The sequence below is a fragment of the Dunckerocampus dactyliophorus genome, chromosome 3 (genome assembly GCF_027744805.1).
Source record: "Dunckerocampus dactyliophorus isolate RoL2022-P2 chromosome 3, RoL_Ddac_1.1, whole genome shotgun sequence".
In the NCBI taxonomy this organism is placed as follows: Eukaryota; Metazoa; Chordata; class Actinopteri; order Syngnathiformes; family Syngnathidae; genus Dunckerocampus; species Dunckerocampus dactyliophorus.
Window position 1 is genome coordinate 6,433,404 of NC_072821.1, and position 13,785 is coordinate 6,447,188.

General features: G+C 43.7%; 1 protein-coding gene across 1 annotated transcript in view; it reads left to right on the forward strand.

Moving 5' to 3' along the window:
• Positions 1-13,785, forward strand: part of atosa (atos homolog A) — a 38,402-nt gene that overhangs the window by 21,127 nt on the left and 3,490 nt on the right. The window contains exons 2-11 of the mRNA XM_054770127.1: positions 5,434-5,618; positions 5,952-6,148; positions 6,870-6,995; positions 7,105-8,866; positions 9,275-9,400; positions 9,879-9,967; positions 10,452-10,542; positions 11,747-11,905; positions 12,226-12,294; positions 13,529-13,728. Of these exons, the coding sequence (XP_054626102.1) occupies positions 5,434-5,618; positions 5,952-6,148; positions 6,870-6,995; positions 7,105-8,866; positions 9,275-9,400; positions 9,879-9,967; positions 10,452-10,542; positions 11,747-11,905; positions 12,226-12,294; positions 13,529-13,728 (3,004 nt within the window). The remainder of the gene's footprint in view (positions 1-5,433; positions 5,619-5,951; positions 6,149-6,869; positions 6,996-7,104; positions 8,867-9,274; positions 9,401-9,878; positions 9,968-10,451; positions 10,543-11,746; positions 11,906-12,225; positions 12,295-13,528; positions 13,729-13,785) is intronic.

The following is a 13,785-nucleotide window of genomic DNA, read 5'->3' on the forward strand; positions in this document are numbered from 1 at the left end:
GCATTCGCGTGATTCGGGGTGTAGGCGGTGGTTACATGGTGGTTGTCCCCCCACCATCCCCACCCCATCGCCATTGATGACTTCCAGCCTCCCTCCATCCATCTAAGTTTCTCGCCGCCTTCACGGAACATCACCTTTAGCCCAAATCTCCCGAGTGCAGAGCCAAGTGGGGAGAGAATAAGAGCCCACTCCTTTCACTCGTGCAGCCAGCACATAAACATAGAGAAGGTGAAGGACTGTCACCTTCAGCTTTGCCCTTTTGTCATACATTACAACAGCTTGTTTTATTTATTTTTTTCATCATCGTGCTCTTGTTAAAGCCTTTTGAAAACGATCTACATGCTCCACCTCATTCAGCCCGTGTATTCAGCTTACAGCTGGTGAACAGAACCCACCCCCCTTCATGTTTTGTGTTGGACTGTGCCTCTCTCCACGTGCGGCAGCAACATGGAGGAGGGGTTCCCCCGCAGGAATGTGTGTGTGTGTGTCTGTGTGTGTGACTGGCTGGCGGACCGCACTAGACACACATAGCATTTGTGACGCCAGCTGTGAGAGACTTTCTGGTTCTAGCCAGACTACTGCTAATGTGGAGGGGTTCTCTAGATGTATGCAGATTTTGTTCAATTATCTCTGCTAAATAGGGTTTTATCGTTGTTTTTATTATAGCAACCTGGATGTTTTATAATTAGATGGATGTCACATTAACTTGTGGCATTCACACACCGGGAAGGTTCAGATTAAAATAAATCTTGTGCTCTTTAACCATGGATGCCCTAGTACATTGCATTCTGCAATACAGCGCCCACTGTATGAATAAATAGTCAACAGGAGTCTGTGTAGGCTCTCAGTCGTACAGGAGTTGTCCATCGAGGAAAAGGCTTCTTGAGACGTCATCTGTACTTCTGTGTAGAAGGTGTCGGACGTTTCGCTCCTCATCCGAAGAGCTTCGTCAGCAAACTAATAAGTGCTGGTAGCTTAGGCCTTAAATACAGTAAGAGTGGGCGGAATTGGTGTGCCAACACCCTCCTCCTATTGGTTCGTTACACTAAGCCTGCATTCCTCATCTTTACAGTGGTATAATCCTATCCTGTTATTCACACCTACGATAAAAGGGAAGTGTCGCTCCCTGAATTGGGTATGAACGACTCTGATACTGGCTTGTTAGCATCTATTGTTCTGGCTCGGCCCTGCCTTCACCTCATTTGCAAGACTAAGAGCTGTGGGTTTTGGTCTCAGTAACCTGCTGAACACAGGGTCCAAATTGAACCTCAAACCACCATTCCGATTCAATGATGGGTTCTGTTGTTTGACAAAAATAGCTTCCTTTACTCCTCTTTCAAACCATCTGTTTTCTTTGGCCAAAATCTTTACCTCGCTGTCCTGAAAAGAGTGATTGGTAGCTTTCAGGTGTAGATGTACTGCTGATTGAGGACCACTAGCATTGTCCCTGCGATGTTGATAAAGCCTTTTTTGGAGCATTTGCTTAGTTTCCCCAAAGAACAATAGATGCTAACAAGCCAGTATCAGAGTCGTTCATACCCAATTCAGGGAGCGACACTTCCCTTTTATCGTAGGTGTGAATAACAGGATAGGATTATACCACTGTAAAGATGAGGAATGCAGGCTTAGTGTAACGAACCAATAGGAGGAGGGTGTTGGCACACCAATTCCGCCCACTCTTACTGTATTTAAGGCCTAAGCTACCAGCACTTATTAGTTTGCTGACGAAGCTCTTCGGATGAGGAGCGAAACGTCCGACACCTTCTACACAGAAGTACAGATGACGTCTCAAGAAGCCTTTTCCTCGATAGTCAACAGGAGTTTAAAAATAAATAAGTAAACGCATCAAAGAACGGCCAAAAGTCTCCTCCTGGGAGGACTTCAAGCACAGGTCTCAAGGCCTGGGGGCCAGATTCGGCCCGACATATCGTTTTATGTGGCCTATGAAAGCATGGAAATAATACAATAAAGCACATTTTTTATTATTTGATTTTGCTATCTTTAATATTTTAAAAAACATGTTTTATATATTTAAATTTATCATTAATTATATTTGTTAATTTAAATGTTAAATATATTTATATTATATTAAATAAGAAATGATAAAAATATAATAGAGAATCTTTCTTGCTGAATGTGTTTGTTCTGTCAGTTTTTGAAAATTTGTATGTCATGCGGTTGGAGTTTTTGTTGCTGTTGCGAAACCCCATTCAAAATGACTTATACAATAGTTGTATACTCTAATTTCTACTTGGCACCTTGACTTCTGATTTCAATGTGCATTTGTTGGTAAAACAGTACAAAATGAATGTGCTAGTAATGAAATGTGTGATGGTATCATGGGGTGATGATACATTTATATGGTTTCCGAGTTATAGGTGGCCCTCTGAGGGTAAAAAAAAAACTCCAATGTGGCCCACGGTGAAAAGGCATTTTGCCCCTGATTTAAGGATGTGCAGCAACTTGATTTAAAAAATAATAATAATAATAATAATAAATTAAAATTAAAACAGAACAGTATTTTTTAACCTTGCAAACTAATTTTAGCAATGAGGCAAAATCAAGTGTGGAGTGAGCAGCAAACTCCCCAACATATGCTACATATGCAGTATTGGCATCAGGCTCAGATCCATTGTAATGTATGTTCCCAAATATTAGAAAAAGCCTGCCGTGTCATCATAATAAATAATCATAATTAAAAACAAATTATTCTTTGTAATGTAGGACATGATTGGGAGAGATGCTTTTTTTTTCGTCAAATCTTACCATATTCATAGGAATTGTGTGTATGCAGGATCTAGAGCAGTAATGTTGACTCCAGTTCTGAGCCACAACTGTATTTGATCGATCTTAAACTCATTTGAATTGTTCAGACACTTACTTTTCTGTTAATTTCATCAGCAAGTTGTTAGGGAGCACGCAAAAAATGTTCATCAGGTGCCAGCATTGTTTTGGCAGGTGACAAATGTATAATCCTTGGCAGGGGGCCGTACTTTTCTGAGTGCTCTTGTTTTAAATTAAAGCTGCAGACAGTCAAGCCAGAATTTTTAAGTACGCCTGGTACTGCTGCACCTAATGTAATGAGAAGTTCTGGAAGCTGGTCGTTAGCATTTATTTATTTTTTTTATATACAAAGTCGCCTCGGCTTGTGTAGCAAATTGATAAGCAGCAATGGAGACAGTGCTGTATTGATGTGCGCATAAATGGGACAGCTGGAAGGACGGAGCGACTCATTCAAAATGCAGATGCTGCTGACATGCCTTTGTCACTGAGCACCAGAACACTTCATACATTTTTTGGGATGGTGCTGGACTCTTTACAGAAGTGATCTCTGCGCTAAAGAGGCTGAATCCGTCGTTCTCAGAGCAGGATACTTGTAAGCTTCCTCCAAAATCACAGACGAGCTCATCAGCCTTCCTATAAAAATACAGCGCTGATGCTTGTGTAGTTAGGGAAAGTTATTTATAGTCATCTCAGTGATGACCAATTAAGCCAGGCTGTTGCAATTATGTTCAAATAATAGTCATTGTCTTGACTCATTTACCGTTCTTATTGCTCAACAGTAATGGCAGCTCTACCTCTGTACAACTCTTATAGGACTCTTATTTTGTGTGTGTGTGTGTGTGTGTGTGTGTGTGTGTGTGTGTGTGTGTGAGAGAGAGAGAATGGTGACATCACTCCTGCCACTGCACTCAGCTCACATGGAAGGTCTAAATATATTCCTTTTGAAGGAACCAAACTGGAAAAGTGTCACACACATCCTTTTTGAGAACTAGCCCTTCTTACGCCAAGTTAAAATGTCTGTGTTAACAAAATAAAAGAGCACATAAAGAGGACAAACCTTCACCAAGGCTTAAACTTTTGTTAGCCAGTCAATAAGTGAGCTGTCCGGATGTAGGATCCTGATTATTGTTTTGTGGACAATGCTTTATCTCTTTCCCATGTGTACTGAAGTTCTACATCAGGGGCGTCCACAGTGCAGCCAGGAGCCCATCTAAGGCCGGCGGCACATTCTAAAAATACAATTACACTATAATAAATACAGCAAATAATATAATATAACTATAACAACTAAAAATAAACCTACAACAGCAAACATGGAAAAAAGAGCAGTAATTTTACGAGAATAAAGACAAAATATTAGGAGAATAAAGTCATAATATTAAGGTGGGAAAAATAGCATAAAGTTTAAATATTAAACACTAGACATGTTATTTTTGTAGCACTTGTAATATGATAAGCAAACAAAAAAGAATACATTTGCTATTGTAGGAAATTTAGGCTGGGTAAAAGTCATAATATTTTGATCAAAAAGTGTGAGAACAAAGACAATATTGAGAGAAAAAATGTAGGAGATGAAAGTTGAAATATTTGTAAAAAAAAAAAAAATCTAAGAACAAAAATGGGAAAAACAAGCAAAAAAAAAAAACAAGACATGAGAAAAAGTTCATTCATACTAATAATGTCCTTGTCATCGATAACACAAAGCTGAGATGCAGGCTATTTTTCTTTAAATATATATGATTTCTTTGAATATCTACATGAGTTTAAAAAATGTGAAAGTGGCGTCCACATGTGGAAAAAGTTTGGACACCCCTGTTCTACATCAACACAACAAATTGCTATCTCTCTACAACATGTAAACATCTTATTAAAGGTCCATATTATACAACTTTTAAACCATTTTAAATACGTCTCAAAGGAATTTGAAATATCTTGGCCAAAATCTAGCCTTGATGCTGGGATTTAGACAGTTGAGAGTGCTTTTAGTAAGCCCTACTAGCCCTACACACCGTTTTGTGACAGATCGATATGTGCCTGTAGCTTTAATTCTAATGAGCTGTCTTTGTCCAGTGTTTGTCTCCATTAAGTGTTATTGTGCACATCAGCTTTGCACTTGTCCATTGTAATAGATGTCATATAACACAAACATTATGGATGACACAAACATTACCAACACTAGCTAGCATAGCTATGTGAAATACAGTGATAACAGCAATATCATGCTAGGTTAGCTAAAGCTCAAATTTGCTAAAGAAAACCAAAATGATCAAACTTACAGCTCTCACACAGAAAGGTGGCAGAACTTCAATTTTTAAGATGTGTAGTGAAGCCTGCTTTTATTTTTAACAAAGCTTTCCACTTTGAATGTGGTGGGTGTATACACGGGGTGCGCTCATCTCATTAGGGCCGGGTCAGAGGTGGTATCATTTTCCATGGGGAAGGAGGTGTTTCGGAACTGCAAAAGCCATTTTGAGTACCTCATCTCTCAAAAGTGGAGCAAACAAATGAGGCAGATGATAGATGTTTTCACGTTTGTGGTCATAAACAGGCTCTAGGGACATATACTACTGTCAGAACATCATTAAAAGTCCATTCTACAAAACAGGGGACTTTTAATTCCTCTGTATGCTCTTCCTCTGCTTCATCTAGATGCCACAGAGGAGTTTTTTGAGTATGACGCGGAGGAGTTCCTGGTGTTCCTGACTCTGCTCATCACAGAGGGACGGACGCCAGAGTATTCGGTGAAGGGCAGGACCGAGGGGCTGCATTGTCCGCCAGCCCAGTCGGCCATGCCGCCTCTTCACAAGCATGAATGCAGCGATAAACTGCCCCAGGTAAGACAAGTGCAGACCTAGTGTGATTACTCTTTTTGTATGTGTATGTGTATGTGTGTATGTGTATTTCAGAAGAGTTGATTTGTTTAGTGGAAGCCATTGTGTGAGTTTTTTCCTGTTGAGCACAACACTCAAAGGAACCTCATAAAAGTTCCCCTGCTGTTTCTTTATTGATTTTTTGAGAACCAGCACAATTCATCCACAGATAAGTGCGTCCCTGAACGAGGCTCTACAGAGTCTCGGGTCCCATCTGGTTTGCCCCACTAATTTCAGGTTTCCCCGTGTCGACAGTCACTAGTGATTACCAACACTCCACCTTTTGTCCGTGTCAAGTGTCGGCAGGCGCGGCGAACCCGTTCGGAGGTGATCCTCCTTTGGAGGAATAGCATCCCCATCATGATAGAGGTCATGCTCCTGCCAGACTGTTGCTATGGCGACGAGTGCCCACCCAGCGATCCCATCAGCGACCCGGTCATCAAACAGGACGCGCTGCTGCTGGAGAGATGGACATTGCAGCCCGTTCCAAGACAGTAAGCGCAAACGCACACGAGATCTCACTTCACGTGTACAACAGAGTTTCTCAACTGGTCTCACCCGGCTCGCTGCCTTTTCCAGTGGATATTATGTCGTGACCCACTTTGATTGAAGTCAAACGGAGCAAATACATGTTTTTAAACATAAATACACATAATTGCACATGCAATGTGCATTTCAGAGCTTGTTAATTAGATAATTAGAAAGAACATGATAATTGCATGCATAAAAGTAAGTAAGAGTGCACTAAAGAAGACTACAAATTTAGAAATTTAATTTACAGAATGTTGAGGTTACCTGCATTTAAATCAATGGGGGGAGTCAATGTAATGTAATGCATTTATATATTTCTGTTTACTTGTGTGCTATCGCTGAAACAGGGGTACATAAATGTGGGATATACGGAAACGCAATAAAAGGTACTGTACCAAATGAACCAAACCGTAGCACTTGGTGGAAAGGATGCTTCATAGTTATAGTATGTCTGTATATGTTGGATTAAATGAAACCTCACATAGTACACACTCATTTATTACATGATTTAAATAAAACATTAAATACGTGATAACTAGCTTGGTACCCACAGGGTCAATTAGCCTGGAAAACTGGCCCACTTTTCTGCTCACATTTGTTGAAGAAATAGTGAACACACATCCCTGAATGGGTTTTCATTAACCCTGACACATTTCCGCCTCTTTTTCTTTTTCAAAAAAATAGAAGCGGTGATCGTTTCATTGAGGAGAAGACGCTGCTGTTGGCCGTTCGCTCGTACGTTTTCTTCTCGCAGCTCAGCGCCTGGCTCAGTGCCTCCCATGGCATTGTACCCAGAAACATCCTGTACAGGTTAGACTCAGTACTTCCTCAAGATGCTGATAATGAAACGTGACTTCATTTGTTTATTTTTCTAATTTAAGATGAAGACTTACAAAGGTGCTCATTGTCATTTAAACAGAATCAGTGCTGCAGATGATGATTTGGTATGGCAGTTCTCTCAGCCTCCGTCCGAACACATTTTCCCCGTCCCCAATGTGTCCCACAGTGTCGCGCTGCAAGTCCGTGTGCAGTCGCTGCCCCGCCAGCCCACCTATCCCACCTTGGCCTGCAGCATCCACACCGGCCTGCCCCCGCTCTATAGCAAAACCCCCAGCCTCAACCCAAATCTCAACAGCCATGGTGGCCTGACCACCCTCCGAAAGAGCCAGGAGCCCAGCAAGGAGAACCTTCTTCACAGCTCCAATATGTACAGCAAGAGCTCCAGCTCCATGTCGGGGCTCCTCCTTAATGGAATGCCTATTCCTAATCTTCCCATTAACAGTATCCCCATAAACAGCCTTCCACACACCGCTGCACCGCTCCCCTACATCAAGAAGAGCCAAGAACCTGTCGAGAGCCGTGCTTATCAAAACGGAGAGCTCCCGCAGGTCAACATCCCTCAAAGTCAGGACTCCCCGCTGTTCCGCAGATCCTCCCACTCACCCACACCCACACCCTCCCGCTCCCATTCCCCCTCCCCGCTCACCGGGAGCAAACCCGGGAAATGGCTCTACTCTTCCCTCAATGGCTCATCCGACCCCCCACCGTTAGAGGATTACAGCAGCAACAGCAGTGAGAGGTCAAAGGCACCCATCCCCGAGCCGCTTCGAGCTTTTAAGAATTTGTCATTGGCCGAGCCGCCCCGCTGCCCCTCCCCGAGACCCTCGGCAAGTGAGACAAACCCCCTCATTGGCTCGCTGTTACAGGAGAGACAGGAAGTTATAGCCCGCATTGCACAGAGGCTCAACTTTTGCGACCCAACAGCGCCGCCACTCCCCCCGGCCCTTTTTGCCTCGGACACCCCTCCCAAAGCCACGTGGGGCAGTAACCATGATGACATAGCTGCCAGTAAGACCAAAGAGCCAGAGGTACCGCCCTATGAGTCGGTGGGACATGCTTGGTCCACCCCTTTCCACACCCCCTTGACCGCTACGTCTTTCCACAAACGGGAGACATGCTCTCCAAAACCCGCAGCCTGCAGGAAGCTGAAGCTAACCGAGAAGAGAGAACGACAAGAAGGGAGCTCGGAGAGAGAGAAGGACGGCGAGAAGGAGCGAGACAGCTCCCTCATTGCCCAAGCAGTACACGACATCACTAGACTCATCCAGGAGAGACTGTCCGTCCCTTCGCTGTCGCCCAGCCACAGCAGGAGCGGCAGCCCTCTGCACCACACGCACACAACAACAGTCACGCACACCATACGCACATACTCACGGCCTGCACACGCATCACACGCCACCAGTGAAGGGTACACCAATGGCCACATCCACAGCCATGAACCTAACAGAGGCCCGCACGCCGCCGCCGCCTCAGACACGCCCATTTGCACAAACAAGCTCCGAGTCGAGACGGGGATTGATTGCCATTCACCCCGAGCCCAAAATGGCGCTCACTTTACACTTGAAGAACCTTCATTCAGAGGCCAGTCACACACCCAGGCTGGTCCACGTTTACAAACTCTCACACCGGAAAAGCTCACTGTCCACACGACCATCAGACATAACGTCCCTACACCGGAGAACACGAGCGTTCAGCCCGCCGGTCGGAACGCCGTTATGAACTGTAACACAATCCAACACCACAGCAAGCCTCAGTCACCATCACGGGCTGACGCTTCAGCCCAGGACGAGAACCACACACCTAGACTGTCTCCAGACCTGACTCCCCCTCCTACTGTCCTGGTAAGAGTCCCCACATTTGAGCTTTTTCACTATGACCCCTAACGAATAGGGTGTTTTGGGAAATTTTCTTGCTGCCCTCATTCTCCTCGTGGATAAAATTGATCTCATTACCAACTCTTAAGGTGGAAACATGACAACTTGTACAAGTTATACAAAGGTATCAGCCACAATTTTTCCTTAGCAACGTGTCAAATTGGACAGTTTGTGGGGACGAAAGATACAAGGGTAAAGACGTGTTTATAAATATCAATACTTATATGTGGTGATAAAGGCCAATAAAAGAGGATGGCACGGTGCTTGAGTACATGGTTTCACAGATGTTGTGGGTTTACTACCATATGCTTTAACCTCATCCTCCTCCTTTGCTCTCTCTCTCGCTCGCTCTCTCTGTGTTTGTTCTCACTCCAGCGAACTCACAGCCCTGCCCCCTTGCGGCCCTGTAACGGCTGGAGGAAGCAGAATCGCCACTCCTTAGATGCCACAGCCACCAAGGCTTTCCACCCCTGCACTGGCCTGCCTCTGCTTTCCAGCCCTGTACGAACAGCACACTCTCGCACCCGCTCAAATTGCAAACTCTTGTGGGGTTTATGGCGAATGTTTGTTCTGCAGTGACTCAAGTTTGTAGGCTTGATGAATCGTCAGTGCTTCAAGTGTATCGGTGTCCCTAACAACACGCTAAGTAGCCATCTGTGATGTTGCTCACAATGCAGTCATCACGAAGGAGACTCTGAACTATCTATCTGGCACGACTACTGAGTAGTTAGCAGATGATTACACAGGCGCACACTATGGCAGCATGATTCACTCAAACTGAGGTACATTGTTGCCATGAGTCACATAGCAAGCCTAGATCTCACATACACCTCATCACTGAAATGCGCACTCATGTAGGTAACACATCAACATGTAAAAATAGTGAAATCCTATTAAGCGAGGTATTTTTGCAGAAACATTTGTATTACTCCAGATTTATGTTGTGTATCATATAACATGACTTGTGTGTCTGCTGCAGGTTCCTCAGAGGAAAAACCAAACTGGCTATTTTGACCTGGACACCTCCTTGGTTGGCTGTAAGGGTTTGCCTTGGGCCTCTGGGAAAAGGTACATCTTTGATCCCTTGCAATCTTTATTAGCACTGCTCCCGCCACTTTATTGTGCACACCTTTTTCTAGTGTTATGCAGCAGTTCAGTGCATTGATTCATTTAGACAGGGAAAAATGCACCAAAATGTGCCCTCAGCCAGTTGTAAAAGCTGTGCTGAACATCTGAGCTCTAGCGAGCGAAACCGCAACCAGAACAGAACTTTCCTAGCTTGGCAGCAACTGCCTACTCAGTGCACGTGTGGGCGGTTTGCTCAGTGCCACTTTTAATACAGCAGTTTCTAGCAAAATGTTTGTTCTGAGCTTTAATATCTTCATAAATGCTCTTCATGATGCTTGTACAGGTGTTATGGCATTGTTATTAGATTGAATTCAACACGTGGCGAGTGTTTGTACATGTACTGTACATGAACTTCAGTTATCTTCACCTCATCATCGTAACACAAACCTGTTGATCGAGTGTGTGTGTTGTTTCAACCCCTCAGGGTTTGCCCTAAGGGAGAGGAGGAGGACTCCCATCAGCTGTTCAGTGCGAGTGCTCCACCTGCCAGTCTCAGTCTGCTGGGGAACTTTGAGGTAAACCGCCAATGCTCATTTGTTTACATTAAGGATTATAGATGTGATATTGCTCCAGTAATGCAATAAATGCTGTACTTGTGGTTTTCCAGTACAGTCCGTCCCTTATCGCGATCGGGTCTGGAACCAATTAACCGCGATAAGTGAATTTCTGCAAGTAGAATTCAATATAAATAAATGAAATATTTTTGTAGTTACAGTGGTGTAAAAAAGTCTTTGCCCCCTTCCTGTTTTCTTATTTTGCATGTTTGTGACACTTAAATGTTGCAGATCATCAAACAAATTTAAATATTAGTCAAGGACAACACGACTGAAGACAAATTGCAGTTTTTAAATGAAACCTTTTATTATTAATGGAAAAAAAAAAACCTCCAAAACTATACATGGCCCTGTGTGAAAAACTGATTCCGCCCTCCCCCCGTTAAAACATAACTGAGATTAATTGAAATCTATCAGTCTGGAAAAGGTTATAAAGCCATTTCTAAAGTTTGGGACTCCAGCAAACCACAGTGAGAGCCATTATCCACAAATGGCGAAAACATGGTTTTCCAGGAGTGGCCAGCCAACCAAAATTACCCCAAGAGCGCAGCGACGAGAGGTCACAAAAGTCACTAGTAACACGCACAAGACTTGATCGCTGATGACAGTTCAAGATGACAAAATTAACAGAATAAAATAATATAAATAAATATCTTCATTAAATAGAGATCTGTCCTGCTTCACGTAAAACAGAATAAATGGAATGTCCAGGTTGCGGGGGTCTCCCAACTTTCAAGCTGTCAAATGCAATCCATGAGGGTTTACAGACTAGTTTTGATGCTCGTGGCAATATGGGACAAAGTACTTCCGTTGTCGGCTCAGTGTGGGTGTTGGCAACCCTGTGTGACACAGCACACGTGTAGTGTTTGTCACCACACGCCGATCATTTTTTGTGATCGGCTTTCATCTGCATTTATCAGCATATACCGATCACGTGTTTTTATATTGATTGGTGGCCGATCGATCGTAGCATCCCTAGTAAAAATGGTTGCTGAAATGTGAGGGATGTACTGAATTTTTGTATACACTGTAAAGAAACCTTCAAAAAACAGGTACAGGCACTAAATTTGACCATTGAGAAAATCCATGCTGTTTTTTTCAAGACTGAATAAAAGGTCTGTTGAAAAGTAACGAACGGTGTTTCCACATGAACTCACTTTGTCAGGAGTGCGTGTTGAACTACCGCCTGGAGCCTTTAGGGACGGTGGAGGGTTTCACGGCTGAGGTAGGAGCCAGCGGATCTTTCTGCCCAAGTCACCTGACCTTACCCGTGGACGTGTCCTTCTACAGCGTCTCTGATGACAACGCCCCCTCACCTTACATGGTAAGATCGCTGTTGTTCTCCGGTGTTGCCTCACACCAGCTGCTCATTCTTCAGCTCATATGTGACATAATGCTCGCAAACACGCATCACAAAAATCGTTTTTGCCCCCAAAGCCTGCGCCACACGAAAAGCTTGTATAACGTTCAATGCTGTATGGAATAACCTGTTTACCATGCAATATGTGTTGAAGGGTTTGTCTTAAAGGTCTGGGTACATAAGTGTTTGTTTAATATTTAGTTCATATTGAGAGTTTCTAGCGCCATTTTAAAATTTATATTAATATCAACCTACCCTAAAGGAATCTTGCGTTTTTCCCACAGGGTGTCATAAACCTGGAGTCCCTGGGGAAAAGGGGCTACCGAGTACCTCCATCAGGAACCATTCAAGTGGTAATGGCTCTGTTTAATTCCATGTTATGTATTTTTTAATAGCTTTTAATAAGATTACCAGTATTTCTTCTATTCAGCTTGGGAACAAAGCAATGTTCACTGCAAGTGAGGAAAGGGATGAGAGACCCCTAGTGGTCATGGTACAAACAGTCAAGCGTGTGCTTTTTATTACACACTAGCTGGACAAAAGTAGGGTGGCAGACAGGGGCAAAGTCGCTCCAACCTCCAAACGCTCGAAACACAGAAATGATACAAACACCATAAAACAAATGCAACAGGAAAATGCTGCGATTGCATAAACATTGCAAGATCAAAAACAAATGCAAAAGAAAAATGCTGCAAATGCCATAAACACACACAAACCCAAAAAGCAACTGCATGAGAGAAATGCTATTCGTTCACGGAACTAAACTGATGTTAGCCAGGCTACCTGAGGAGCCAGACCTGAGGGATGTCTTTAAAGGCATGAGCGGAATGCTCAGATGCAAGTTGGCTGACTTATGAGGAGGTGTGATGACGAGATCATTTTTAAAATGTTTGTTAAACACTTGGCCGTAATATTTTGCAGTGCTGTAGAGTAGCTGATTTACCCAACTAATATGGGCGTAGCATAGGTCCGGCCCCCCTGGCAAACTTACATTTTGTTCCATCAACGTACAGCATCTCTCTCATGTGGTTGTTTTTGGAATGTGTTGTGAATGTTCTTTTGCATTTATCTTTGATCTTGCGGCGTTGATGTGCTTGCAGAATTGTCCCATTGCATTTGTTGTATGGTGCTTAAGTGAGGGAGCTGAGGGATCATTTATGTGTTTGGAGTGTTTGACTCAGTCGGCCAAAGTACAAAAGTAAAAAGACATTTTAATGATCCATCCATGCATTTACCTCCTATTGTGTTAGGAAAGAATATTCAGGGGTTTTGGACATTGTGTGGGAGGCCCCAAAGCGAGGCACATAGTACATGCATGTTTGGATGAGTTTGGTGTGCAAGAAGCATCATCCTTGATCCATCCTGGATGACTTAAAATGGAGATAGTTTGCCAACATCAGTGACCTCACAAATAAACAACACTCCCCACAGACACATTTCAAAAGAATTTTCACTTGGCTTTTGGTGGAACGACTAGGTGTCCTTATACTTTTGGGCAAATAGTGCATAAAGAGTTTTTTTGTACTGCAGTAGTATGACATGACGTTATGAGATTTACGTTGCACACAATGTTCCCTGCTCGCACAGACCTTATTCAACCCGAACAAGACAGTGGTAAAGATGTTTGTGGTGATGTATGACCTGCGAGCCATGCCAGCTGGACACCAGACCTTCCTACGCCAGAGGACGTTCTCCGTCCCCGTCAGGCGGGACGGGAACCATCAGATCAGCAGGAAGCCCCTCATGCTGGGACAGGCACGCACTTTGCGCTACCTCGTTCATCTGAGGTGAGGCGGCTCTCTCACCATCTTTTGCTCATATTCACCCCACTACTTTTACTTTTT